General features: G+C 44.7%; 1 protein-coding gene across 7 annotated transcripts in view; it reads right to left on the bottom strand.

Moving 5' to 3' along the window:
* CACNA2D1 (calcium voltage-gated channel auxiliary subunit alpha2delta 1) overlaps nucleotides 1–27,465 on the bottom strand; it is a 1,227,493-nt gene that overhangs the window by 952,400 nt on the left and 247,628 nt on the right. For all 7 annotated transcript variants that reach the window (XM_063926939.1, XM_063926941.1, XM_063926940.1 and 4 more), the window contains exon 2: nucleotides 22,766–22,847. In XM_063926939.1, coding sequence (XP_063783009.1) covers nucleotides 22,766–22,847 — 82 coding nt within the window. The remainder of the gene's footprint in view (nucleotides 1–22,765; nucleotides 22,848–27,465) is intronic.

The raw sequence follows: 27,465 nt of genomic DNA, 5'->3' as shown, positions 1-27,465 counted from the left end.
GCATCCTCTAGGATGTATGAGAAAATAGGATTTTAATACCTACCGGTAAATCCTTTTCTCTTAGTCCATAGAGGATGCTGGGCGACCATCCCAGTGCGGACTGTATCTGCAGTTATTAATTATTAGTTATGGTTACACACAGGTTGTGTTACGTTTGTGGTCAGCCTCATGCTGATGTTGTTCATGCCGTTGACTTGCGTTGTTAAATGCCATGTTGTACGGCGTACTTGAGGTGTGAGCTGGTATGTATCTCACCTTAGTTTAACAATAAATCCTTTTCCTCTAAATGTCCGTCTCCCTGGGCACAGTTCCTATAACTGGAGTCTGGAGGAGGGGCATAGAGGGAGGAGCCAGTTCAAGTTTGAAAGTCTTAAAGTGCCCATGTCTCCTGCGGATCCCGTCTATACCCCCGTGGTTCTTGAAGTGTCACCAGCATCCTCTACGGACTAAGAGAAAAGGATTTACCGGTAGGTATTAAAATCCTATTTTCACCATTGATGGTAACCAACCATTGACGATGAGCACACTGATGGCAATCCTTAGTGTCATGGCCAATAGCGATAATGCAGTGTCACTGCATACCCATCCAAATAATTTGGGGGAACAGACAGCTTAGTATAAGGAGATCAGGAAGAGGAGTCAGGATTTGGCACCCTGTGTTTAAACTGACGACACAATGCTACTCATTTAAACTGCCATCCTAACAGAAACTCACCATTGCGGCTCCACTACCGGGTGCTCAGTTGGTTTGCATTTAATCTCTCTATCATTTTGTCATACCATTCTGGAGCTGCAGCAACTACCTCACATTACCTCTAGTGCTTTGCCCGCAAAACAGAACTTTGCTGCCTGAGATGCTGTTCCAGCTAATCTCATTCCTGCATCAGAGCACTATATACCAGCTCTAGATGCCCTGGCTGAATAACAGCCTCAGCAGTGGCACAAATCTCTCTGCCCTTGTGACACTCTATGAACCCCTCTTCAGTAACCAATATAGGGGCAGATGTATTAACCTGGAGAAGGCATAAGGAAGTGATAAACCAGTGATATGTGCAAAGTGATAAAGGCACCAGCCAATCAGCTCCAATATGTAAATTAACAGTTAGGATCTGATTGGCTGCTACCTTTATCACCTTGCACATATCACTGGTTTATCACTTCCTTATGCCTTCTCCAGGTTAATACATCTACCCCATAATTCTTTACTCTTTACTCCCTCCAGCCTTAACCCCATGCTTTATGAAGCCCTAACCTTCCCATGTGCTGCTGTTATGATTTTACTCAAAGTGTATCTAGTCGTACAGTAGATCAGTGACTCTCTGAGTAATTCTGTGTCTCCATGAAGTGTTAGCCCACCTAACACTGATCAAAGAATCAGACTGATATGTCAGAAGCTGGTGGTTAGAGCAGTGAGCTCTCTATAGAGCTCTCTGTATGTGCACACACTGAACCTTAACTAAGGAGTTAGGTGGTATGGCCCTATTTTCAGATGCAACGCTAACCTGGTGCCAGGGATTTGTGGTACCCGGGACTACATAAAATAAGAGTACATGGGCAGACTTTACTATATTAATGCCCCATTGCAGACAGCAGTTAAGCTTCTCCGCTTCAATGCAGTAACAGGCTACAAACCTAATAATTAACATAAGTGTTCAGTACAAATTGGTGTACTCACAGTGGATGGCTGATTCAGAGTTGCACACAATTCTGTGATTTTTAGTACTACACATGCTTGGTGGCCAAGCAACTACAGGAGATTTGTATTTCCACTTGCAGCTGAACAGATGCAAATGGGCCACAAAGGGTTATCTACACATAGGCTAAATGTGAGGATGTACTATGGGCATGCCCAGACACGTCTCATTTTTGTAAATGCATGCTAATAGTAATTACAGCTACTTCATCAAGTGGATGAATAGGGCAGTAAGGCTGCATACAGATGTGTTCTCATACATCATTGTTGCAGCCATGGAAACCAGCCCCTCTCAGTGCCCCAGGTCCTGTGTGACTCTGCTAGCAGTGCGTGCCTTTTTTGCATCTGTTTTGCCGAAATTGCATCTTAGTTTTAACCATACTTGCCTACCTGACCCTCTCCATGAGGGAGAAAATGCTCTGTTCCTGGACTTTCCTGGTAATGTATGATTGCCATCACCTGTGGTGAGCTAGTTAATTGATAAGAAAGGTGTTTCACCACAGGTGATGGCAATCATACATTACCAGGAAAGTCCAGGAACAGAGCATTTTCTCCCCCATGGAGAGGGTCAGGTAGGCAAGTATGGTTTTAATGCGATGTGAGTAGGACACACAAGAGACTACACCAATCAGTTTGAAATGTGACACTTGTATATCTGGGTGCAACTGAGTCTCTGAATCTAGGGCCCTCATTCCGAGTTGATCGCTCGCTAGCTGCTTTTAGCAGCAGTGCAAACGCTAAGCCGCCGCCCTCTGGGAGTGTATCTTAGTTTAGCAGAAGTGTGAACGAAAGGTTCGCTGAACTGCTTCAAAATATTTTCATGCATTTTCTGAGTAGCTGCAGACCTACTCCTACCTTGCAATCACTTCAGACTATTTAGTTCCTGCTTTGAAGTCACAAACACGCCCTGCCACTCCCCCGTTTCCCCAGGCACGCCTGCGTTTATATCTGACACGCCTGCGTTTTTTAGCACACTACCGGAAAACGGTCAGTTACCTCCCAGAAACGCCCCATTCATGTCAATTACTCACCGATCAGCAGAGCGGCTGAAAAGAGTCGCTCGATCGTGTGTGAAACTGCATAGTTTTTTGTGAAAGTACGTTGTGCGTGCGCACTGCGGCCCATACGCATGCGCAAAAATGCAGATTTTTAGCCTGATCGCTGCGCTGAGAACAACGGCAGCTAGCGATCAACTCGGAATGACCCCCTATATTCAAAGTGCTACGATGCAGCGGACGCATTTTTCATTTTTTCCATAGCAAGTTCCATTGTGCTACATATACAGACTCCGTCGCACCCAGGTACAAGTGTTGTATATCCAATTCTTGCAACTAAGACACATTTTCAGTAATGGGAAGCAAACCTTGGTTCTATTTCTGATGATCACTGGGTGCAGATAGGTGCATCCATTAAGTATACCACTCCATATGTTTGTGATCAGCAGGTTCATAGTTATGTCCTCCATACAGTTTATCACACTCCCGTCTCTCTTATGAATCTGGGCCTTCATACTACTGCCAATTGACCGAAATGTGACTCAGTCAGCAGATGTGTGTTTCTGGCACCTACTCTGGGATTGTGCAGTGGTTTTTCCCTTTTGGACAATATTAGACTAACTACCCCTTCCCTTCCCCTTTTGGGCCCTAGGATATGTTTATTTGTCCTCAATCCTTAGGAAACACATTCTCTAATAATTTGTCGTTATACCTTATGTCTCACTACACTGGCGGAGGTCATAGTAGCTAGAACTTCGTTTACATGTGATCCCCCTGATATATTTAAATGGAGGGCCTTACTGTAGTTAACAATGTTTATAGCCATAAAAGGTTTTCTCTGACGTCCTAAGTGGATGCTGGGGACTCCGTCAGGACCATGGGGATAGCGGCTCCGCAGGAGATAGGGCACAAAAGTAAAAGCTTTAGGATCAGGTGGTGTGCACTGGCTCCTCCCCCTATGACCCTCCTCCAAGCCTCAGTTAGGTTTTTGTGCCCGGCCGAGAAGGGTACAATCTAGGTGGCTCTCCTAAAGAGCTGCTTAGAGTAAAAGTTTTGTTAGGTTTTTTATTTTCAGTGAGTCCTGCTGGCAACAGGCTCACTGCAACGAGGGACTTAGGGGAGAAGAAGTGAACTCACCTGCGTGCAGGATGGATTGGCTTCTTAGGCTACTGGACACTAGCTCCAGAGGGACGATCACAGGTACAGCCTGGATGGGTCACCGGAGCCGCGCCGCCGACCCCCTTGCAGATGCTGAAGAGAGAAGAGGTCCAGAAATCGGCGGCTGAAGACTTCCCAGTCTTCTTAAGGTAGCGCACAGCACTGCAGCTGTGCGCCATTGCTCTCAGCACACTTCACACCAACGGTCACTGAGGGTGCAGGGCGCTGGGGGGGGCGCCCTGGGCAGCAATGAAAGTACCTATGCTGGCTAAATATACATCACATATAGCCTCTGGGGCTATATGGATGTATTTAACCCCTGCCAGGTTGTCAGAAAAACGGGAGAAGAAGCCCGCCGAAAAGGGGGCGGGGCCTATTCTCCTCAGCACACAGCGCCATTTTCCCTCACAGAACTGCTGGTGGGAAGGCTCCCAGGCTCTCCCCTGCACTGCACTACAGAAACAGGGTTAAAACAGAGAGGGGGGGCATTTTTGTGGCGATATTATTACATATTAAGATGCTATAAGGGAAAACACTTATATAAGGTTGTCCCTGTAAAATTATAGCGTTTTGGTGTGTGCTGGCAAACTCTCCCTCTGTCTCCCCAAAGGGCTAGTGGGGTCCTGTCCTCTATCAGAGCATTCCCTGTGTGTGTGCTGTGTGTCGGTACGTGTGTGTCGACATGTATGAGGACGATGTTGGTGAGGAGGCGGAGCAATTGCCTGTAATGGTGATGTCACTCTCTAGGGAGTCGACACCGGAATGGATGGCTTATTTAGGGAATTACGTGATAATGTCAACACGCTGCAAGGTCGGTTGACGACATGAGACGGCCGGCAAACCAATTAGTACCTGTCCAGGCGTCTCAAACACCGTCAGGGGCTTTAAAACGCCCATTACCTCAGTCGGTCGACACAGACACAGAAACGGACACTGACTCCAGTGTCGACGGTGAAGAAACAAACGTATTTTCCATTAGGGCCACACGTTACATGTTAAGGGCAATGAAGGAGGTGTTACATATTTCTGATACTACAAGTACCACAAAAAAGGGTATTATGTGGGGTGTGAAAAAACTACCTGTAGTTTTTCCTGAATCAGATAAATTAAATGAAGTGTGTGATGATGCGTGGGTTTCCCCCGATAGAAAATTATTGGCGTTATACCCTTTCCCGCCAGAAGTTAGGGCGCGTTGGGAAACACCCCCTAGGGTGGATAAGGCGCTCACACGCTTATCAAAACAAGTGGCGTTACCGTCTCCAGATACGGCCGCCCTCAAGAAGCCAGCTAATAGGAGGCTGGAAAATATCCTAAAAAGTATATACACACATACTGGTGTTATACTGCGACCAGCGATCGCCTCAGCCTGGATGTGCAGCGCTGGGGTGGCTTGGTCGGATTCCCTGACTGAAAATATTGATACCCTTGACAGGGACAGTATTTTATTGACTATAGAGCATTTAAAGGATGCATTTCTATATATGCGAGATGCACAGAGGGATATTTGCACTCTGGCATCAAGAGTAAGTGCGATGTCCATGTCTGCCAGAAGATGTTTATGGACACGACAGTGGTCAGGTGATGCAGATTCCAAACGGCACATGGAGGTATTGCCGTATAAAGGGGAGGAGTTATTTGGGGTCGGTCCATCGGACCTGGTGGCCACGGCAACAGCTGGAAAATCCACCTTTTTTACCCCAAGTCACATCTCAGCAGGGAAGAAGACTGCAGCAGGCAGCCCCTTCCCAGGAACAGAAGCCCTCCACCGCTTCTGCCAAGTCCTCAGCATGACGCTGGGGCCGTACAAGCGGACTCAGGTGCGGTGGGGGGTCGTCTCAAGAGTTTCAGCGCGCAGTGGGCTCACTCGCAAGTGGACCCCTGGATCCTACAAGTAGTATCCCAGGGGTACAGATTGGAAATCGAGACGTCTCCCCCTCGCAGGTTCCTGAAGTCTGCTTTACCAACGTCTCCCTCCGACAGGGGGGCAGTATTGGAAACAATTCACAAGCTGTATTCCCAGCAGGTGATAATCAAAGTACCCCTCCTACAACAAGGAAAGGGGTATTATTCCACACTATTGTGGTACTGAAGCCAGACGGCTCGGTGAGATCTATTCTAAATCTGAAATCTTTGAACACTTACATACAAAGGTTCAAATCAAGATGGAGTCACTCAGAGCAGTGATAGCGAACCAGGAAGAAGGGGACTATATGGTGTCCCTGGACATCAAGGATGCTTACCTCCATGTCCCAAATTGCCCTTCTCACCAAGGGTACCTCAGGTTCGTGGTACAGAACTGTCACTATCAGTTTCAGACGCTGCCATTTGGATTGTCCACGGCACCCCGGGTCTTTACCAAGGTAATGGCCGAAATGATGATTCTTCTTCAAAGAAAAGGCGTCTTAATTATCCCTTACTTGGACGATCTCCTGATAAGGGCAAGGTCCAGAGAACAGTTGGAGGTCGGAGTAGCACTATCTCAAGTAGTTCTACGACAGCACGGATGGATTCTAAATATTCCAAAATCGCAGCTGATTCCGACGACACGTCTGCTGTTCCTAGGGATGATTCTGGACACAGTCCAGTAAAAGGTGTTTCTCCCGGAGGAGAAAGCCAGGGAGTTATCCGAGCTAGTTAGGAACCTCCTAGAACCAGGCCAAGTGTCAGTGCATCAATGCACAAGAGTCCTGGGAAAAATGGTGGCTTCTTACGAAGCGATTCCATTCGGCAGATTTCACGCAATAATTTTTCAGTGGGATCTGCTGGACGAATGGTCCGGATCGCATCTTCAGATGCATCAGCGGATAATCCTGTCTCCAAGGACAAGGGTGGCTCTTCTGTGGTGGCTGCAGAGTGCTCATCTACTAGAGGGCAGCAGATTCGGCATTCAGGACTGGGTCCTGGTGACCACGGATGCCAGCCTGAGAGGCTGGGGAGCAGTCACACAGGGAAGAAATTTCCAAGGAGTGTGGTCAAGTCTGGAGACTTCTCTCCACATAAATATACTGGAGCTAAGGGCAATTTACAATGCTCTGAGCCTAGGAAGACCTCTGCTTCAAAGTCAACCGGTGCTGATCCAGTCGGACAACATCACGGCAGTCGCCCACGTAAACAGACAGGGCGGCACAAGAAGCAGGAGGGCAATGGCAGCAAGGATTCTTCGCTGGGCGAAAAATCATGTGATAACACTGTCAGCGGTGTTCATTCCGGGAGTGGACAACTGGGAAGCAGACTTCCTCAGCAGGCACGACCTCCACCCGGGAGAGTGGGGACTTCATCCAGAAGTTTTCCACATGATTGTGAACCGTTGGGAAAGACCAAAGGTGGACATGATGGCGTCCCGTCTGAACAAAAAACTGGACAGGTATTGCGCCAGGTCAAGAGACCCTCAGGCAATAGCTGGGACGCTCTGGTAACACCGTGGGTGTACCAGTCGGTGTATGTGTTCCCTCCTCTGCCTCTCATACCCAAGGTACTGAGAATTATAAGACGGAGAGGAGTAAGAACTATACTCGTGGCTCCGGATTGGCCAAGAAGGACTTGGTACCTGGAACTTCAAGAGATACTAAGAAGGGACTTGCTTCAGCAAGGATCATGTCTGTTCCAAGACTTACCGCGGCTGCGTTTGACGGCATGGCGGTTTAACGCCGGATCCTAAGGGAAAAAGGCATTCCGGAAGAGGTCATCCCTACCCTGGTCAGAGCCAGGAAGGAGGTGACCGCACAACATTATCACCGCATTTGGCGAAAATATGTTGCATGGTGTGAGGCCAGGAAGGCCCCCACGAAGGAATTTCAACTCGGTCGATTCCTGCATTTCCTGCAAACAGGAGTGTCTATGGGCCTCAAATTGGGGTCCATTAAGGTTCAAATTTCGGCCCTGTCGATTTTTCTTCCAGAAAGAATTGGCTTCAGTTCCTGAAGTCCAGAAGTTTGTCAAGGGAGTACTGCATATACAACCCCCTTTTGTGCCTCCAGTGGCACGGTGGGATCTCAACGTAGTTCTGGGATTCCTCAAATCACATTGGTTTAAACCGCTCAAATCTGTGGATTTGAAATATCTCACATGGGAAGTGACCATGCTGTTGGCCCTGGCCTCGGCCAGGCGAGTGTCAGAATTGGCGGCTTTGTCTCACAAAAGCCCATATCTGATTGTCCATTCGGACAGGGCAGAGCTGCGGACTCGTCCCCAGTTTCTCCCTAAGGTGGTGTCAGCGTTTCACCTGAACCAGCTTATTGTGGTACCTGCGGCTACTAGGGACTTGGAGGACTCCAAGTTGCTAGATGTTGTCAGGGCCCTGAAAATATAGGTTTCCAGGACGGCTGGAGTCAGGAAAACTGACTTGCTGTTATCCTGTATGCACCCAACAAACTGGGTGCTCTTGCTTCTAAGCAGACGATTGCTAGTTGGATGTGTAGTACAATTCAGCTTGCACATTCTGTGGCAGGCCTGCCACAGCCAAAATATGTAAATGCCCATTCCACAAGGAAGGTGGGCTCATCTTGGGCGGCTGCCCGAGGGGTCTCGGCTTTACAACTTTGCCGAGCTGCTACTTGGTCAGGGGCAAACACGTTTGAAAAATTCTACAAATTTGATACCCTGGCTGAGGAGGACCTGGAGTTCTCTCATTCGGTGCTGCAGAGTCATCCGCACTCTCCCGCCCGTTTGGGAGCTTTGGTATAATCCCCATGGTCCTGACGGAGTCCCCAGCATCCACTTAGGACGTCAGAGAAAATAAGAATTTACTTACCGATAATTCTATTTCTCGTAGTCCGTAGTGGATGCTGGGCGCCCATCCCAAGTGCGGATTGTCTGCAATACTTGTACATAGTTATTGTTACAAAAATCGGGTTATTATTGTTGTGAGCCATCTTTTCAGAGGCTCCGCTGTTATCATGCTGTTAACTGGGTTCAGATCACAGGTTGTACAGTGTGATTGGTGTGGCTGGTATGAGTCTTACCCGGGATTCAAAATCCTTCCTTATTGTGTACGCTCGTCCGGGCACAGTATCCTAACTGAGGCTTGGAGGAGGGTCATAGGGGGAGGAGCCAGTGCACACCACCTGATCCTAAAGCTTTTACTTTTGTGCCCTGTCTCCTGCGGAGCCGCTATCCCCATGGTCCTGACGGAGTCCCCAGCATCCACTACGGACTACGAGAAATAGAATTATCGGTAAGTAAATTCTTATTTTTGTATAAAAGTCGCAACTCCCTGGCCAATTATCATAACAAATGGGACAGGTGTTGTCATTCCAGATTGGGTAAATATAATGACACTCCTTTACATCCTTTATGCACAGTCTAGGCTTTGAGATTATGACTGCCCGCACCCACTTCTCCTTTTGTATTTCACTAATGTACTTTCGCCTGAGTATATTACTTTGTACCGTTTTGTGCCTTTAGTAATATTATCCTCTGTTTGTGTTGTATGTCTACAGCGGTGTAGCATACTATATGCTTGGTGCTCTATTCTATGATACCTTACTGTATTGACATATTGTATTTTTTTTTTTGCATGAAAACTGAAAATGTAATAAAAATAACTGGACACATTATCAGGCAATAGATGAGGGTAAATGCTACCAGAGTGGCACAGGACCAGGCGTAGCACTCATGCCAGGCATCTCGCGCTGTGTGGCATATTGAGGCTAAATGTATGAGGACACATCTGTAGATTAATGAAATTCTGAATTGGGGTAAAATCCACATTTATTTCCTAGCTCGCAATATGGCCAGAGTTGCGGCTCCCTTGTGCACAACTCTGAATCAGCCCAATAGAGAAAAGGCTTTAAAAGAGAAGGAGGGTAAGAGACATAATACAAGAATAATAAAGGAAGGGTGAGTAAAGACAGAATGAAGAAATCAGAGAAGAGTCTGGTAAATTATCATAAAGAGATGACTATGGTAAGGCAGCAAAGGCTGACATAAATTCATTAAGACAGAGGAGCAAGGAGAATTGATGTAGAGGAGTGGAAAGAGACAATTAAATCATAAGCTTCTGGCTGACATTCTCCCGTAATAAACCTAGAGGTGACAAAGCAATACTCCAGGAAGAAAGCTAAAATGATCAATATTTTTTTTTTTTGTAAGTCATCAATTTTTCTTTAGATATATCAGAAGCTCTTTACTAGGTTATTATTACCAGAATCTAAAACCAATATTGAAGTATTTTAGCTTTGAAAAACATCACAGACAATATTAATATTAACACTACTGTGTGTCTATTTATTGCATGTTGCTCCCAGGCCAAAGGAAGACTAAGAATAATTAGTATACCTCTCAGTACGACTTAGAAGTGTGCAAGCTTCAAGTAGTGTAAGTCATCTTGGGAAGTCCTTTCATGCAGTACTTCCAACACTGCAAAGGTCAACACACTGCAAGCTACACTGCTGTTAGCTTTCATTCCTGCTTTTGATTCCATACATATCTAGTTCTCAAAAACACACAAAAGATTTGTTGCCTCATACTGCAGTAAAAACATAGAGGCAATGATTAAATATTAACTTTAAAGTTTATCTGACTTTGTAGAAATAAAATAAATATGAACTAGCAATGTAACAAAAAGTCTGACCGCAAAATCTCACATTGAAAGAAGCCGCTATTGATGACTTACTATAAAGAATTACATTATCTTTGGTAAAATAACAAAACAAATGTAACATGAGACGTGTATGTAGTGCCCTATATTTATTCATAAATAAAACATGAGGGGAGTAACACAGACATGTTAAATTTAATACATTGATTTGTATGGCAAAATGTATACTGTCATTTGTTATTGGATTAAAACATGTAGTTGCGTATGGAAACAACACTGAACTAATTAAAAAAAAGCCATTGGTGGCACAGAGGGGGATAACAGAGACTGCTGCGGAGACATAGTGACCAGCAAGTCTCCTGTGGGGACAAAGTGTAAACCAGCGTGAAAGGGAGTCATTCGCAGCTGTCAGGTGGGATCAAAAGGACATTAAATGAGGGGACAGAGGGACAACCCTATATATTTACTAATTTGTACACAATCTAATAATGTAAACAAGAGACAAAATTACTGAATTATTAATAAATGTGAATGTTGTACTTTCAATATAAAATGTACCGTATATACTCGAGTATAAGTCGACCCGAATATAAGCCGAGGCACCTAATTTTCCCCCAAAAAACTGGGAAAACTTATTGACTCGAGTATAAGCCTAGGGTGGTAAATGCAGCTATAGCTGGACACGGCCATCATACTGCCAGATATGCCCCCCAGTGCCAGATATACCCCCACAGTGCTAGAGATATGCCCCCATGGTGCCAGATATTTGCCCTCATAGTGCCAGATATTTGCCCTCATAGTGCCAGATATGCCCTCATAGTGCCAGATATGCCCCCACAGTGCTACATATGCCCCCAGTGCCAGATATGCCCTCATAGTGCCAGATATGCCCCCACAGTGCTAGATATGCCCCCATGGTGCCAGATATTTGCCCTCATAGTGCCAGATATGCCCCCACAGTGCTACATATGCCCCCAGTGCCAGATATGCCCTCATAGTGCCAGATATGCCCCCACAGTGCTAGATATGCCCCCATGGTGCCAGATATTTGCCCTCATAGTGCCAGATATGCCTCCACAGTGCATCATATGCCCCCACAGTGCCAGATACCATATGCCCTCACAGTGCCAGATATGCCCAGCCCCCAACTACCCCCCCCCCCCCACGACACACCCGCGCTCCCCCCGACACACCCGCCATCCCCACCCCGCAGCCTGTCTCTACTAACCTTCAATGACGGGGCACGAGAGCAGGCAGCAGCAGGCGGTGCGGGCAGCGGTGGCCGGCCTTGGGACAGAGCGCAGCGGCTGAGGAGGCGGGCGGCGCGGCAGTACTTCGGTGAGCATGGAGAGGGAGAGGGATGGCTGCAGCAGCGTCACTGGTCGATGCACCAATTACAGTGCGCTGCTGCGGCTCCCGAGTCCCCCTCTCTCCTCCTCCTCCTTCTCTCACGGCTGCTTCCTGTGCTCTGCTCCTGCACAGGGCTCCGGGCGCATCACTCGAGTATAAGCCGAGGGGTGCTTTTTCAGCACAAAAAATGTGCTGAAAAACTCGGCTTATACTCGAGTATATACGGTAATTAAATACAAAAGAAAAACAATCAATTGAATTGTGTTGCAATTAACTCAACGTGCCTGCCCAACCAAAATCTGCCTCTCCAGGCATAAAAAGGGGCAAGTTAACTAAACATAATAATAATAATAATAATAATAATAAAAAAAATAAAAAAAAACTATACACAGACATAGTGAAAGAGGCATAAATTACTAGATTAAAGGCCCATACAAACTGGGCGATATTGAACTAAAAGCAGCTCACTTTTGGTGTGTTGAGCCGTCAGTGTGTATGCACAAGCGATGAGCGCTGATGCGCGCTCCCGCTTCATCGCTGGCAGACACCGTTCATCTACTGGTATTACCATTAGATGAACGGCGGAGTGAGCGGCTTTCCATAGCGTCCTGCTATGGAAAGCTGCTCACCCCCGCTGACATCGCTATGCGGGGAAAAAGCGCTCAGTATGCACTGAGCGATTTTCAGCCTAGCGATGTCAACGATCATCGCTGTATATACACGCGGGGCAAAATCGCTTAGTATGTATGGACCTTAAGACACTAAACCAAACACACACCATAGGCCAGGTTTACAAGAGTACTCTTAATGCTTTACTTACCTGTCAACCTACAGCAATACACTCTCCAAGGACAAAACACACAGCTTGAATTAAAAACGTAATGGTAATTTATGAATTGCACTGACTAAAAAACTAGACCTGAGTTATAAACTGGATAAATTAACAGCAAAGGATTCCAAAAATAGGATTTTAATACCTACCGGTAAATCCTTTTCTCTTAGTCCGTAGAGGATGCAGGTGACACCATAAGAACCATGGGGTATAGACGGGATCCGCAGGAGACATGGGCACTTTAAGACTTTGAATGGGTGTGAACTGGCTCCTCCCTCTATGCCCCTCCTCCAGACTCCAGTTATAGGAACTGTGCCCAGGGAGATGGACATTTCGAGGAAAGAAATTATTGTTAAACTAAGGTGAGATACATACCAGCTCACACCTCAACACGCCGTACAACATGGCATTTAACAGAACTCCAGTCAACGGCATGAACAACGTCAGCAACAGGCTGACTATAACATAACACAACCCGTGTGTAAACATAACTAATAACTGCAGATAGAGTCCGCACTGGGACGGGCGCCCAGAATCCTCTACGGACTAAGAGAAAAGGATTTACCGGTAGGTATTAAAATCCTATTTTCTCATACGTCGTAGAGTATGCTAGGGACACTTCAAGAACCATGGGGTTTATACCAAAGCTCTAGAACGGGTGGGAGAGTGCGGATGACTCTGTAGCACCGATTGACCAAACATGAGGTCCTCATCAGCCAGGGTATCAAACTTGTAAAATTTCGCAAAAGTGTTTGAAACCGACCAAGTAGCTGCTCGGCAGAGTTGTAATGCTGAGACTCAGCGGGCAGCCGCCCAAGATGAGCCCACCTTTCTGGTAGAGTGGACCTTCACTGATTTCGGTAACGCCAATCCAGCCATAGAATGAGCATGCTGAATCGTATTACAGATCCAGCGCTCAATAGTCTGCTTGGAAGCAGGCGTTCCAATCTAAGTTAAGCCGTTCTGGAGACATAAATCTTCAAGGCCCTGACAACATCGATAGATTTCGACTCCGCGAAGGCGTCAGTAGCCACTGCTATCACAATAGGCTGGTTCATGTGGAACGATGAAACCACCTTCGGCACAAATTGTTGACGAGTCCTCAACTCTGCTCTATCTTCATGGAAGATTAAATAAGGACTCTTGTGAGACAAAGCCGCTAACTCAGACAACCGCATTGCGGATGCTAAGGCCAATAGCATGACCACTTTCCAAGTGAGAAATTTCAACTCAACCTTCTGTAAAGGTTCAAACCAATGTGATTGAAGGAAATGCAACACCACGTTAAGATCCCATGGTGCCACTGGGGGCACAAATGAAGGTTGGATGTGCAAAACTCCTTTCACGAAAGTCTGAACTTCTGGAAGGGAGGCCAATTGTTTTTGAAAGAAAACCGATAAGGCCGAAATTTGTACTTTAATCGAGCCTAACTTTAGGCCCGCATCCACACCTACTTGCAGGAAATGGAGAAAACGCCCTAGCTGAATTTCTTCCGTAGGAGCCTTCTTGGATTCACACCAAGACACATATTTTCTCCAAATACAGTGATAATGTTTAGACGTTACTCCTTTTCTAGCATGAAGAAGTGTGGGAATAACTTCACTGGGAATACCCTTTCGGGCTAGGATCCGGCATTATACCGCCAAGCCGTCAAACGTAGCCACGGTAAGTCTTCTCGTAGAGGAAGAGGCCAGGGATCTCTTATGAGTAATTCCTGAAGATCTGGATACCAAGCCCTCGTTGGCCAGTCCGGAGCAATGAGGATCGCCTGAACCTTTGTTCTTCTTATGATCTTTAGCACCTTTGGAATGAGTGGAAGCGGAGGGAACACGTACACCAACTGAAACACCCATGGTGTTACCAGCGCGTCCAACGCTATTGCTTGAGGGTCCCTCGACCTGGAACAATATCTCTGAAGTTTCTTGTTGAGGCGAGACGCCATCATGTCTATTTGAGGAATTCCCAAATGACTTGTCACTTCTGTGAAGACCTCTTGATGAAGACCCCACTCTCATGGATGGAGATCGTGCCTGCTGAGGAAGTCTGCTTCCCAGTTGTCCACTCCTGGAATGAACATTGCTGACAGAGCGCTTGTATGTCTTTCCGCCCAGCGAAGAACTTTTGTGGCCTCTGCCATTGCCGCCCTGCTCTTTGTTCCGCCCTGGCGGTTTATGTGCGCTACTGCTGTTAAATTGTCATATTGTATTAGGACGGGCAGGTTGCGAAGAAGACGTTCCGCTTGAAGAAGGCCGTTGTAAATGGCCCTTAACTCCAGAACTTTTATGTGTAGACAAACTTCCTGGTTTGACCATTTTCCCTGGAAGGTTTCACCCTGTGTAACTGCACCCCAGCCTCGGAGACTCGCATCTGTGGTTACTAGGATCCAGTCCTGGATCCCGAACCTGCGTCCCTCTAGGAGGTGAGATTCTGGTCTTGGAGGATAGGATTATTTTCCGGTGCATGTGCAGATGGGATCTGGACCACTTGTCCAATAGGTCCCACTGAAACACTCTGGCATGGAATCTGCCAAACTGAATGGCCTCTTTGGCCGACACCATCTTCCCCAGCAACCGAGTGCGTTGATGAATTGATACTCTCGCTGGTTTTAGAATTTGTTTGATCAAACTCTGAATTTCCAGAGCCTTCTCTTCTGGAAGAAAAACTGTCTGTAATTCCGTGTCCAGAATCATACCTAAAAACAACAGCCGCTTCGTCGGATTCAACTGTGACTTCGGCAGGTTTAGGAGCCAATCATGTTGTTGCAGAACTGTCAGGGAGAGCATAATGTCTTTGGATCTCGCCTTTATCAGGAGATCGTCCAGGTAAGGGATAATTGTGACTCCTTGCTTGCGAAGGAGAACCATCATTTCCGCTATTACCTTGGTGAAATCCTCAGAACCGTAGACCGACCAAACGGCAACGTCTGAAATTGGTAATGACAATCCTGAGTAGCAAACCTCAGGTAAGCCTGATGCGGAGGATATATGAGGACGTGTAAGTAGGCATCCTTTATGTCGACCGACACCATGAAATCCCCTTCTTCCAGACTGGAGATCACTGCTCGGAGAGATTCCATCTTGAATTTGAATTTTCTTAGGTAAAGATTGAGGGACTTTAGGTTCAGAATTGATCTGACCGAGCCGTCCGGCTTTGGGACCACAAACAGGGTTGAATAAAATCCTTCTCCCTGTTGTGCCGGGGGAACCCTGACAATGACTTGATTCAGACTCAACTTTTGTATTGCATTGCATACTACCTCCCTGTTTGGAAGAGAAGCTGGTAAGGCTGATTTGAAAAAACGTCATGGGGGAACGTCTTGAAACTCCAGTTTGTACCCCTGGGACACTATTTCTAAAATCCATGGGTCTAGGGCCGAACGAGCCCAGAATTGACTGAACAGTTTGAGACGTGCCCCCACCGGTGCGGACTCCCGCAGAGGAGCCCCAGCGTCATGCGGTGGATTTGGCAGAAGCCGGGGAGGACTTCTGCTCCTGGGAACCTGCCCCGGCCGGAGATCTTTTACCTTTTTCTCTTCCTCTATTAGCAAGGAAGGAATAACCTCGGCCTTTTTTGTATTTATTTTGCCGAAAGGACTGCATCTGCAAGTGGTGAGCCTTTTTTTGCTGTGGAGGAACAAAAGGCCAAAATGACGACTTACCCGCGGTAGCCGTAGATACCAAATCAGCGAGACCTTCACCAAACAAAACACTACCTTTATACAGTAGAGACTCCACAGCTTTCTTAGAGTCAGCATCAGCATTCCATTGATTAATCCATAATGCTCTTCTAGCTGAGACCGCCATGGCATTGGCCCTTGATCCCAAAAGGCCAATATCTCTCGCCGCTTCCTTTAGGTAGGCTGCAGCGTCCCTGATATAACCCAGCGTTAAAAGGATGTTATCCCTATCTAGGGTATCTATACCAGATGACAAGTTATCTGCCCACTTTTCGATAGCATTACTCACCCAAGCAGATGCAATAGCTGGTCTGAGTAGTGTGCCTGTGGTGATGTAAATGGATTTTAACGTATTTTCCTGTCTACGATCCGCAGGATCCTTAAGGGCCGCCGTGTCAGGAGACAGTAAAGCCATCTTTTTAGACAACCGTTATAGCGCCTTGTCCACAATGGGAGGTGACTCCCACTTTTCTCTATCCCCAGAGGGGAACGGATACGCCATTTGAATCCTTTTAGGAATCAGAAACTTTTTGTCAGGATTTTCCCACATTTTTTCAAAAAGGGTATTCAGTTCATGAGAGGGAGTAAACGTTACCTCAGTTTTCTTTCCCCTATACATACAGACCCTAGTATCAGGAACAGCAGGGTCCTCAGTGATATGCAACACGTCTTTTATTGCCATAATCATGTACTGAATACTCTTTGCCAATTTTGGGTCTAATCTGGTATCACTACAGTCGACACTGGAGTCAGTGTCCGTGTCGGTATCTGTGTCTGCCAACTGAGCAAACAAACGTTTATGTGACCGCGGGGGGTCTGGACCTGTGACAACACATCCTCCACAGATTTCTTCCATACCTGGTTCTGAGATTCAGATTTATCTAATCTCTTATTATGCCACATTAGCATTCAAAGCATTCAACACATTTACCCAATCAGGAGTCGGCGGTGCCGACAGGGTCACTCTCATAGTCATTTCTGCCCCTAACACAGTCTCCTCCTGGGAAGAGCACTCCGCCTCAGACATGCCGACACACGTGTACCGACACCCACAGACACACTGGGCCAATAGGGGACAGACCCACAGTAAAGCCTGTCAGAGAAACACAGAGGGAGTTTGCCAGCTCACAACCCAGCGCTTATCCCAGTTCTGAACCCTTAATATAATGCCTCAGACCCTGCGCTTTTATAATAATTTATTTTAGCACCAAATTTACTGTGCCCCCACTCCCCCTGTTTTGCATCCTGTTACTTGTACAGCAATGGTGAGGAAGGACCAGCTTCTCTGCAGCCTGTGTAGAGAAAATGGCGCTGATTAGAGCTGTGAGGGCTAAGCCCCGCCCCCTTCATGGCGCGCTTCAGCCCGCTATTTTTCAAACTAATTATACTGGTGGGGGTAAGAATTTAGTGCCTAGGCACTCTAATTGCACTTTGCCAGTCTCAAAAGAGGTTTTTAATGCTGCCCAGGGCGCCCCCTCCCTCCGCGCCCTGCACCCTGTAATGCCGCTGTGTGTGGGAGCATGGCGGGCAGCGCAACCGCTGTGCGGTACCTCAGAAGCTGTCACTGAAGTCTTCTATCTTCTTCTACTCACCTGTCTTCTGACTTCTGGCTCTGCAAGGGGGGTAACAGCGGGCTCTGGGAATGAACCCCTAAGGCGTACCTAGTGTTCCAAACCCTCAGGAGCTAATGGTGTCCTGTAGCCACAAGCAGAGCCTTTAAACTCACTAGAAGTAGGTCTGACTTCTCTCCCCTAAGTCCCAGTGCTCCCTGAACATAAAAAAACCTAACATAAAGTATTTTCCGAGAAACTCAGTAGAGCTCCTCAGTGTGCATCCAGTCTGCCTGGGCACAGATTCTAAACTGGAGTCTAGAGGAGGGGCATAGAGGGAGGAGCCAGTTCACACCCATTCAAAGTCTTAAAGTGCCCATGTCTCCTGCGGATCCCGTCTATACCCCATGGTTCTTATGGTGTCCACAGCATCCTCTAGGACGTATGAGAAATGACAGTTACAGTAGGAGCTGATTGGTTGGTACTTTGGTGGATATTTATCAAAGCACGAAGAGAGATAAAGTGGAGAGAGATAAATCAATAACCAATCAGCTTCTCTCATTTTACAGGCTGTGCTTGAAAAATGACAATAAGGAGCTGAATAGTTATAGGGTCATTTATCAATTAGTGATACATTTCACTGTGAGTGATAAATTGCATCAGCCAATAAGCTCCCACCTGTTCATTCAAACACAGCCTCTAACATGGCAGTTAGGAGCTGATTGGCTGGTGCAATTTATCACTCACAGTGAAATGTATCACTCATTGAAAATGAGGCCATTACTGTTTTATCTCTCTCCGCATTATCCCCCTCCAAACTTGGTTAAATCTGCCCATCAGTTTGTAATTTGTCCTGGGCCACATGATCAGGTTGTTTGTCCCAATACAGGGAGATGGGGGGGGGGGGGGGATTTGTTGTGTTGTTCTGCTGCGCACTGTGTGGACCAGTGTCTCCACAGTGTGTGACATACTGTAAAGGAGCTGATTCAATTGTTTGAATCGGTGGCTATCACTGCTGGGTGGCCAATGGAGCAATTGTTGCTCGGTTTAAGTGTGAAAAGTCGCCAAAGCCAGCAATTCAGCATGCAGTGCCCAGCTGTTTGAGCGCCCAAACAGCACTTTTCACGTCGCGCCCTAAACTTTAGTCAGGTTTAGCTGTTTTACATGGCTAAACCTAGCATTGTAGGGTGCAAAAAAAAAAACCGACATTTGAATATCGCCCCACGATCTCCCATAACTGTAGACGGGAGATTGGATGTGAAAAAACAATGGAATCACCCCCAAAAAAAGAAAATTGGGACCTATAGAGAGCATGACTATGCCCCATCCTGCTTTAGAGACCTGCGACATTGGGAGGTATGTGATTTTTTGACATACAATAAAACAGTATATTAAGTCAGAAAATCTTGAAGTTATTGTAATGAAATGTTTTTAGCTAGTGGTAATAGAGGGTAACACAATGTTGTTCTAATAGGATAGAGTAAATCTTTCAGTTAGTTAGCTAGTTGGCAAATGTAAAAAAAATACAGGATAGCTAAGAAAAAATGTATGTTTTAGGTGTGTGCTTGCCATGTGTGGTAGGTGACATGAGTGGTAGGGTATATGGAGTTGGAACAGAGAGAGGCATGCCAATCAAAAAGCACCAGGCTCAGTGGTATTTATTTAGTTACACTGCTAAAACTAGCAACTATTTCAGTTGCGATTGATTTCTAATTGTTTGATTCTTCCAAAATTTCTACCAACTCCAAAACTTTAGCCAAAATTATTTTGCATACAAAAATTTTGTTGCATCAAGAAACTTAGGAAATCTTTATTAGAATTATTTTTTTCTCTATTCTTAATCTAACATTGAATAACTGAATACTTCCTCTATTAGTCACTGTATACACTTAAACATGTATTACCAGTTTCTTACATATTTAACATGCTTGTTATACATAGCTACATCAGCCTTCTTTGTATCAGATGTTCTTTATTCCACTATGGAGCAATTTATTTCTGCCTTGACCACCATTACCCTTTCTCATTGTATTGTATTAACAGCATTGCCAAACACAATACAAAAAAAAGGGGGCGGACTGAAAACTTCACCATGGAGAAGTTGATAAATGAAGGTTGAATTTAAAACTGATAGAAAAGAGCAATGACTGAACAGAAATATCCTATAAATTATTAATATTTTTACGTAAATATTTAACACTTCTTTGGGCTTTGTTGGCAAAAAGAAAGCCACTTACAGTAGGTACTGTTAACATCTAGAAAACTTAGAATTTCAGTGATTATTTTGTAAATATTACATTACATAAAAAATGAGGCCACATAACACAACCAACAGTAATTTTCTGAATAGCTCACTTATAGGGGTAAATATAATAGGGTCTGAGTTACCGGAGGTTCGGGATTTTGGGTGAGAATGCTCTTAATTTTTAAAGCGGTAAACACTTAAAAGGTACAATCAAGCTGGGTTTGCCTTGTCAACAACTGAGGCTTTAAAAATTTGGGCATTCTTGCCCGTATGTCCACCACCACCGGCAACTCAGAATCTATTGCATTTGCCCAATAGACTTTAGCTGGTTTTCTGTTGTATGAATTGTATCATCCCTGAGTACGGATGGTATAATGGATAGCATTACTGCCTCACAGCACCGACGTCATGGGTTTGATTTCCACCATGACCCTAACTGTGTGAAGTTTGCATATTCTCCCCATGTTTGCATGGGTTTCCTCTGGGTACTCCGGTTTCTTAACACAATCCAAAAATATATTGGTAGGTTAACTGGCTCCTGACAAAAAAATTTTTAACCCTAGTATGTGTGCGTACATGTGTTTAGGGCAGACTAGATGGGCCAAGTGGTTCTTATCTGCCGTCAAACTCTATCTCTGGTTGTTCTCTGCAGAGATAGGGGGTATTCAATTAAGTGCCGTTTTTTCGACTGGTTGAATAAACGGCACTAATTCCACAGAGGGTATTCAATTGCGGGTGTTTTCGCCTGTGTTTAAATCCATTTTCGCCCATGCTATTTCCCTTTTTTCTTTGTCGAATCGGCATGGGCAAAAATTGTGCACAAAAAAAGGGTGAAAACGCCCGTGAATTCCCCAAAACGCATGTATTGGTGGCGAATTTGCTGATACACATGGTTTTCTCTAGTGCTGGATTTTTCGATCATTGGAAAAAATGGCACGGGCATTGAATAGGTCGAATGTAAATTTGACCTAAAAAAGGGCTAAGGGGTATATTCAATTAGGGTCGGATCCATTCCGACATGCATATGTCGGAATGGATCCGACAAGGGCTATTCAAAGCCCATCTCAATTCGAGAGGGGGGAGAGCCGCGCGCAGACGGGGGGACAGCAGTGCTGCAGGAGGATGTGGCACAGCCGCCAGACCTCACGGCAGCATCCACCTGGCTCCAGCAAGCGGGACCTTACTTGCTGGACCCGGATGGACACTGCCGTGAGCGGCGGCTATGACACATCCTCCTGCAGCGCAGTGCCGTACTGCTGCTGTCCCCCATCTGCCCGCAGCTCTCCCCCGTCTGCCCACGGCTCTCCCCCCTCTCCTCCTTTCAGGTCCCTCATCTCAGTTCGACTTTTTTTTAAATCAAACTGATATGGTCGGAATCGGGGCTAAACCCTGTCGAATTTGGCCCTGTTTCCCTCAGAAGCACGCAAATTGGCAGCTATACCGCCAATTCACGTACTATTCGACAAGTCGAATTCCCCAACTTGTCGAATAAAACTGCTGGGGACTGAATAGGTCGGAACCCTTTCCGACCTGAAAAAGTCCAAAACAGCCGTCTTTTCGATAAGACGGCAGTTTCGACCTTAACTGAATATACAACTAAAAGTGCCATTTTTTAATCTGGTCGAAAAAACATCACTAATTGAATACCGCCCATAGTGTTTGATGTTCGACAGTATTGCCTATTTAACAAAGACTGTGGTGAAACAAGTACCGCCACTGACCACAAATCAGTACTGTCATCTCATAATTATCATAGTGGTGGGCAGTAAAGGAAAAAATGCATTTGTAATAAAAAAAATAAAGCTTGTTAAATAAATGTAATCTTTTTTTTTTAGTAGTTTCTTTATATTTTTTTTGTTTTATTTAATATATTCTGAAACTGGAAGCCTGGCGTCCAGTGACGTACAGTATGCATTGGTGATCTGTGTCATGTATATATGCACATAGCATCTGGACTGGCTGGTAAACTGTTAAATCTCATCTAACCACTACCAGCCAGGTTCGCTGGGAAGCTGAGCATCGGCCATCTGCCTCCAGTGAATTGTTGTTAAATTGGAATTAAATATATTTTCCAATGCTGCAAGAAGTGTCGATGGAAACTGTTATTGGGCCATACCGATATATAGGCCCACAAATGCTTTAATGCATCTTGACAATATACGTTACTGTACTAATAGGAGACAAGAATATTAGTTGTACATTTAAAAATAGCTAATACTGTACAGGTATGGCGGCCATTATCCACAATGCCTGGTATTTAGCATTCTCTGATCAGAGGTTTCTCTGAAATGTGGAGCACATGCCCAAAAGACACTAAATTTTAATTAAATTACCCCACTGTCCTTAGCACCTTTGTTAGCATCTTTGTTAAATATCTTAGCAGTGACTATAGATTAAATGCTTGTTAATCATGTGTGTCAAATAAAAGTAGAAACCTGTTTGTTTGTCTTTCTGTGAACAGTTTCTGACTGGCTGAACTTTCTGGCTTTTCTATAAAAGAGCCTGCACCAATTTTAACATTCATATTTTCATAAATGGAGCAGTGTAAGCCAAAAAGGACACTGCCTAAAAAGAATGAAAGAAAAAACACCTGGGTAAGTGTTCACGGTATAAATAAATTAACAATGTTTCCGGACAAAACCTCAAAAATTACTACCTGAATCTAAGAAATGTCCTTGGCCTAATTTTTGCAAAGAAAATTATTTAAGAAATGATTTCATTTACTCACGTCTGCAAGCTGATCCACACCACTTGCTGTTCTTGCCAAGGTTACTAAATCATTCTGCATCTTCTCAACCCATTGTTTAATTCTAAAGAAATACAACATATAAAGCAGATTTAGTATAGAAAGAGCAAAACAAAAAACACATACTGTATATGATAATTAGCAATGTAGTCTGCTCTGCACTTTATTACACCTCACATTCATTAACTGAATTACCAATGCCAGTTGAATTCCTCATCTGATTTTCTGCAAACAAACACTGTTAAGGGCCAAAATAGTTCACACAGCACAGCAGTGTAGATGAAAGAGCAAAACGAGAGAACAGATCTTGTTACACTTGGACTTGGATAGCACACCCCAATTTTTATGCATCTGTATTTATCAAGGTAAAAAAAACCACTATAACACATCATTAATATTGATCAAATATCTTCTAGTTGCATAAAAGTGGCATTGCATAGGTATAAGAACTATCCCACAGGAAGCACACTTTGCTAGTCACAGCCAAGACTGGCAGTCCCAGAGGGAGAAAACACCTCCAAATGAGACTCTTTGTCATGAAGGTGACTGGCAGGAAGCACATCCAATGGCAAGTCACTGCCAGTCACATTTTAGCCAGTGCAGTCACTGACTGCAAATGGCTCACTGAGGTGGAAGATTTTACTGGGGGGCTGCAGCCAGGCAGTCCATACGTAAAATCTGCCACCGGTGTCCGTGGAAAACACAAGAAAGAACTAGAGAGCACAGTGAATGATAACCAGTATTGACTATAAAGATTGTATGTATATATATATATATATATATATATATATATATAACTGATAAAAATATCAAAACATAAAAAACTTGAAGGTAATAACATAAAAAAGAGTAAGGGAGGAGATAAAAAGGGTCTGAATATGGGGGTGGGTAGCGATCAAGGGATGAGTAGCGATAGAGGGATGATGAGTAGGAAAGGGGGGAAAAGTGGAAATGTGTTTCTGCCTCAAGTGATTGAGGAATGTGTACACCCCACTTTTAAACATATTAAGAGGTGTTACCATTCTGAGACTTGTAGTGCTATGCAGGAAAAAGAAAATGCAGGTTCACACTCTAAAAACTAAGTACGCTGATAGTAAAAACAAATATTATAAACTCTCCAATTAATATGGAGTATAAATAAGGTTCCCAGCACATATTTGTCCAAAATATGAGAGTCCATTCACCACAACAAGGTGATCCACATCAGTCCTTAATACTGCTAATTAAAAACAGGGGTCGATCCAATTAGCCACGAAGAGTGCGATGTGCCATTGCCACCTCATTTCAAAGTTGGCAACAGCACTCGATCTTGCACCCTTTGCGGGTTGAAATCAGCCCCAATTCGCACAAGATTGGTAGGACCTCTATGGGGTGGTGAGCATTTTTATGCGAATCTGGGCCACCATAAAGTGCGGCCGCTGCAGCGATGACTCGTACCCACGAGATCATTGCGGCTATTGGATTAACTCCACAATTTGTGTATAGCGTACACTGGAAGGTAGCTATTTACATGTACTTCTGTTTGGTACTAGCACCCCTCCCATCTGCTATTTTAAATCAGCACTGCTGTCTAAAGATTATATTATGGTAAGACATAGAAACATAGAATTTGATAGCAGATAAGAACTTCCCGGACTACAGTGTATCTAGTAATCCCTTTTTCTTTTATTCTTTTGGTAACCTCATCCTTTTTGTTCCTTACGTTTTTATAAGACTATTCTTATGTCTATCCCATGCATTTTTAAATTACTCTACTGTCTTAGCCTCTACCTCCTCTGATGGGAGACTATTCTACCTACCACTACTTTTCTGTAAAGTAATTTTCCTCAAATTTCCTTTGACCTACCTCCTTCCAGATTCAGAGCCTGTCATCCCACTCATCTTCCTCTGAAAAAAATGTTTCCCACCTGTACCTTGTTAAAACCTTTGATATATTTGAAAGCTTCTATCATAACCCCCTTTTCCCTGCTTTGCTCCAAACGATACATGTTAAGATCTTTTAGTCTTTCTGGGTAAGCTTTATGATGGAGGCCATGCACCATTTTAGTTACCCTTCTTTGTACCATTCTCTAATGAATTTATCTACTTCTGAAGATATGGCCTCCAGAACTGAACGTAGTATTCTAGCTGAGGGTGTACCAATGACCTACTCTATACAGAGCTTGATAAATTTATCTCAATGAATCGCATAAAGTCACCTGTATTTTCTTACACAATTATTTCTGGGACAGTTTTTTGCGCAACGGAATATTAGCATTATTTATTAATTTATTATCCTTTATTTATATGGCGCAACAAGGTGTTCTGCAGCGCCCAATTACAGAGTACATATGCACATAATCAAAACAGGAAAACAATGACTTACAGTTGAAAGACAATATAGGACAAGTACAGAGTAACTAAATATAACTACATCAGCAGATGACACCGAGATAAGTATCAAGGTGGCCGAAAACTGCAGGATTGGGGCAGTTGAGGATTATTAAAGTGAGAAAAGGATAAGCACATGAGGAAAGAGGGCCCTACTCGTGAGAGCTTACATTCGTTATAGCCCTATTCTGGCTTATAATCATTAATGCAGCATAATTCTGGAATGATAAAACTTCTAAGGAGTTCACACATACAAGGTGTGGCTATTAAATAACAAGACTGATGCTATAATTTACGCTTAATTATATTAAGTAAATTTTAGCTCTGTTCCCCTTCTATGTACTCCCCTTCTACATCTACACAATGCAGCATTCTTTTTTCCATTGGTCAAAGCCGCAGTGTAGCTCAATGGCCCAAATGTATTAAGCTTTAACAAGAGATAAAGTGGAGTCGGATAAAGAGTGATAAATGACCAGCCAATCAGCTCCTAACAGTCATATTCCAAACACAGCCTGTGACATGGCAGATAAGAAGCTGATTGGCTGGTCATTTATCACTCTTTATTCGTCTCCACTTTATCTCTTGTTAAGGCTTAATACATTTGGGCCATTATCTGTTAGATATCTCAACAGCTCCATTATTTTCTTTTTTACCACAGTAATTGCAGTAATTGATGCAAAATGGATTCCCTTGAGTACAGATTTGACTTTAAGGAACAGAAAGAAGTCACACGGTGCTAAGTGTGGCGAGTATGGAGGATGTTCTAGTACTGCAGTCTGTTTTTCAGTACTTCTTCACAGAGAGAGCTGAGTGGGCTGGTGTGTTGTCCTGATGAAGGTTTGAACCATTACACAAGTGTCCTCTTACATCCTTGCTGCAGTCACGCTAAACAGCTCTTGAAGTCACGCCATGCGTCTTAGACGCAAAGTAATGTAATAGGACGCCAAACAACTTCTGTTGATTAAAATGATATGAGGCATGCCTATATTCTGTGTGTAACTGTGGCTCTATCTGCATCCGAAATGCCACGTCACAGTGTTTTCCATGAAAGCGCTGTAGCATAGCATTTTGTATGCAAATAAAGTTGCAGACACACACAGAATATAGGCATGCTACATATCATTTTAATCAGAAGCTGCTTCTGTGTCCTATTACATTACTTTGCGTCTAAGACACATTTTCTCTGAAAAAGCAAAAAAAGATGCCCGTAGCTACAAAGTCACACGTCACTTACGCTTATGTGTAATGCGACTTGTAGCGCACAAAGCAAAGATGTAAGAGGACACATATGTATTCCACAATTCTGGCCTCATTCTTCTGATTCTTTCTCACAAAGTTTCTAAAACATTTTTGTAATAATGTTGATTCACTGTTGCGCTTTCTAGAGATGAGCGGGTTCGGTTTCTCTGAATCCGAACCCGCCAGAACTTCATGTTTTTTTTCACGGGTCCGAGCGACTCGGATCTTCCCGCCTTGCTCGGTTAACCCGAGCGCGCCCGAACGTCATCATGACGCTGTCGGATTCTCGCGAGGCTCGGATTCTATCGCGAGACTCGGATTCTATATAAGGAGCCGCGCGTCGCCGCCATTTTCACACGTGCATTGAGATTGATAGGGAGAGGACGTGGCTGGCGTCCTCTCCATTTAGATTATAAGAGACTGAGAGAGATTTACTGGAGCTGACTAGGAGGAGTACTGTTACTGTAGAAGTGTAGAGACTGAGTGGAGAGAGTTTACTAGTGAGGACAGTGCAGTTTACTTTATAATCCGTTCTCTGCCTGAAAAAAGCGATACACAGCACACAGTGACTCAGTCACATACCATATCTGTGTGCACTGCTCAGGCTCAGGCCAGTGTGCTGCATCATCTATTATCTATATATAATATTATATATATCTGTCTGACTGCTCAGCTCACACAGCTTATAATTGTGGGGGAGACTGGGGAGCACTACTGCAGTGCCAGTTATAGGTTATAGCAGGAGCCAGGAGTACATAATATATTATATAGTGAGTGACCACCAGACACACAGTGCAGTTTATTTAATATATCCGTTCTCTGCCTGAAAAAAGCGATACACACAGTGACTCAGTCAGTCACATACCATATCTGTGTGCACTGCTCAGGCTCAGGCCAGTGTGCTGCATCATCTATATATATTATATATCTGTCTGACTGCTCAGCTCACACAGCTTATAATTGTGGGGGAGACTGGGGAGCACTACTGCAGTGCCAGTTATAGGTTATAGCAGGAGCCAGGAGTACATAATATTATATTAAATTTAAACAGTGCACACTTTTGCTGCAGGAGT

This window comes from Pseudophryne corroboree, chromosome 6 (assembly GCF_028390025.1).
Source record: "Pseudophryne corroboree isolate aPseCor3 chromosome 6, aPseCor3.hap2, whole genome shotgun sequence".
NCBI classification, from domain to species: domain Eukaryota; kingdom Metazoa; phylum Chordata; class Amphibia; order Anura; family Myobatrachidae; genus Pseudophryne; species Pseudophryne corroboree.
This window is presented reverse-complemented; position numbering and strand designations above follow the sequence as displayed.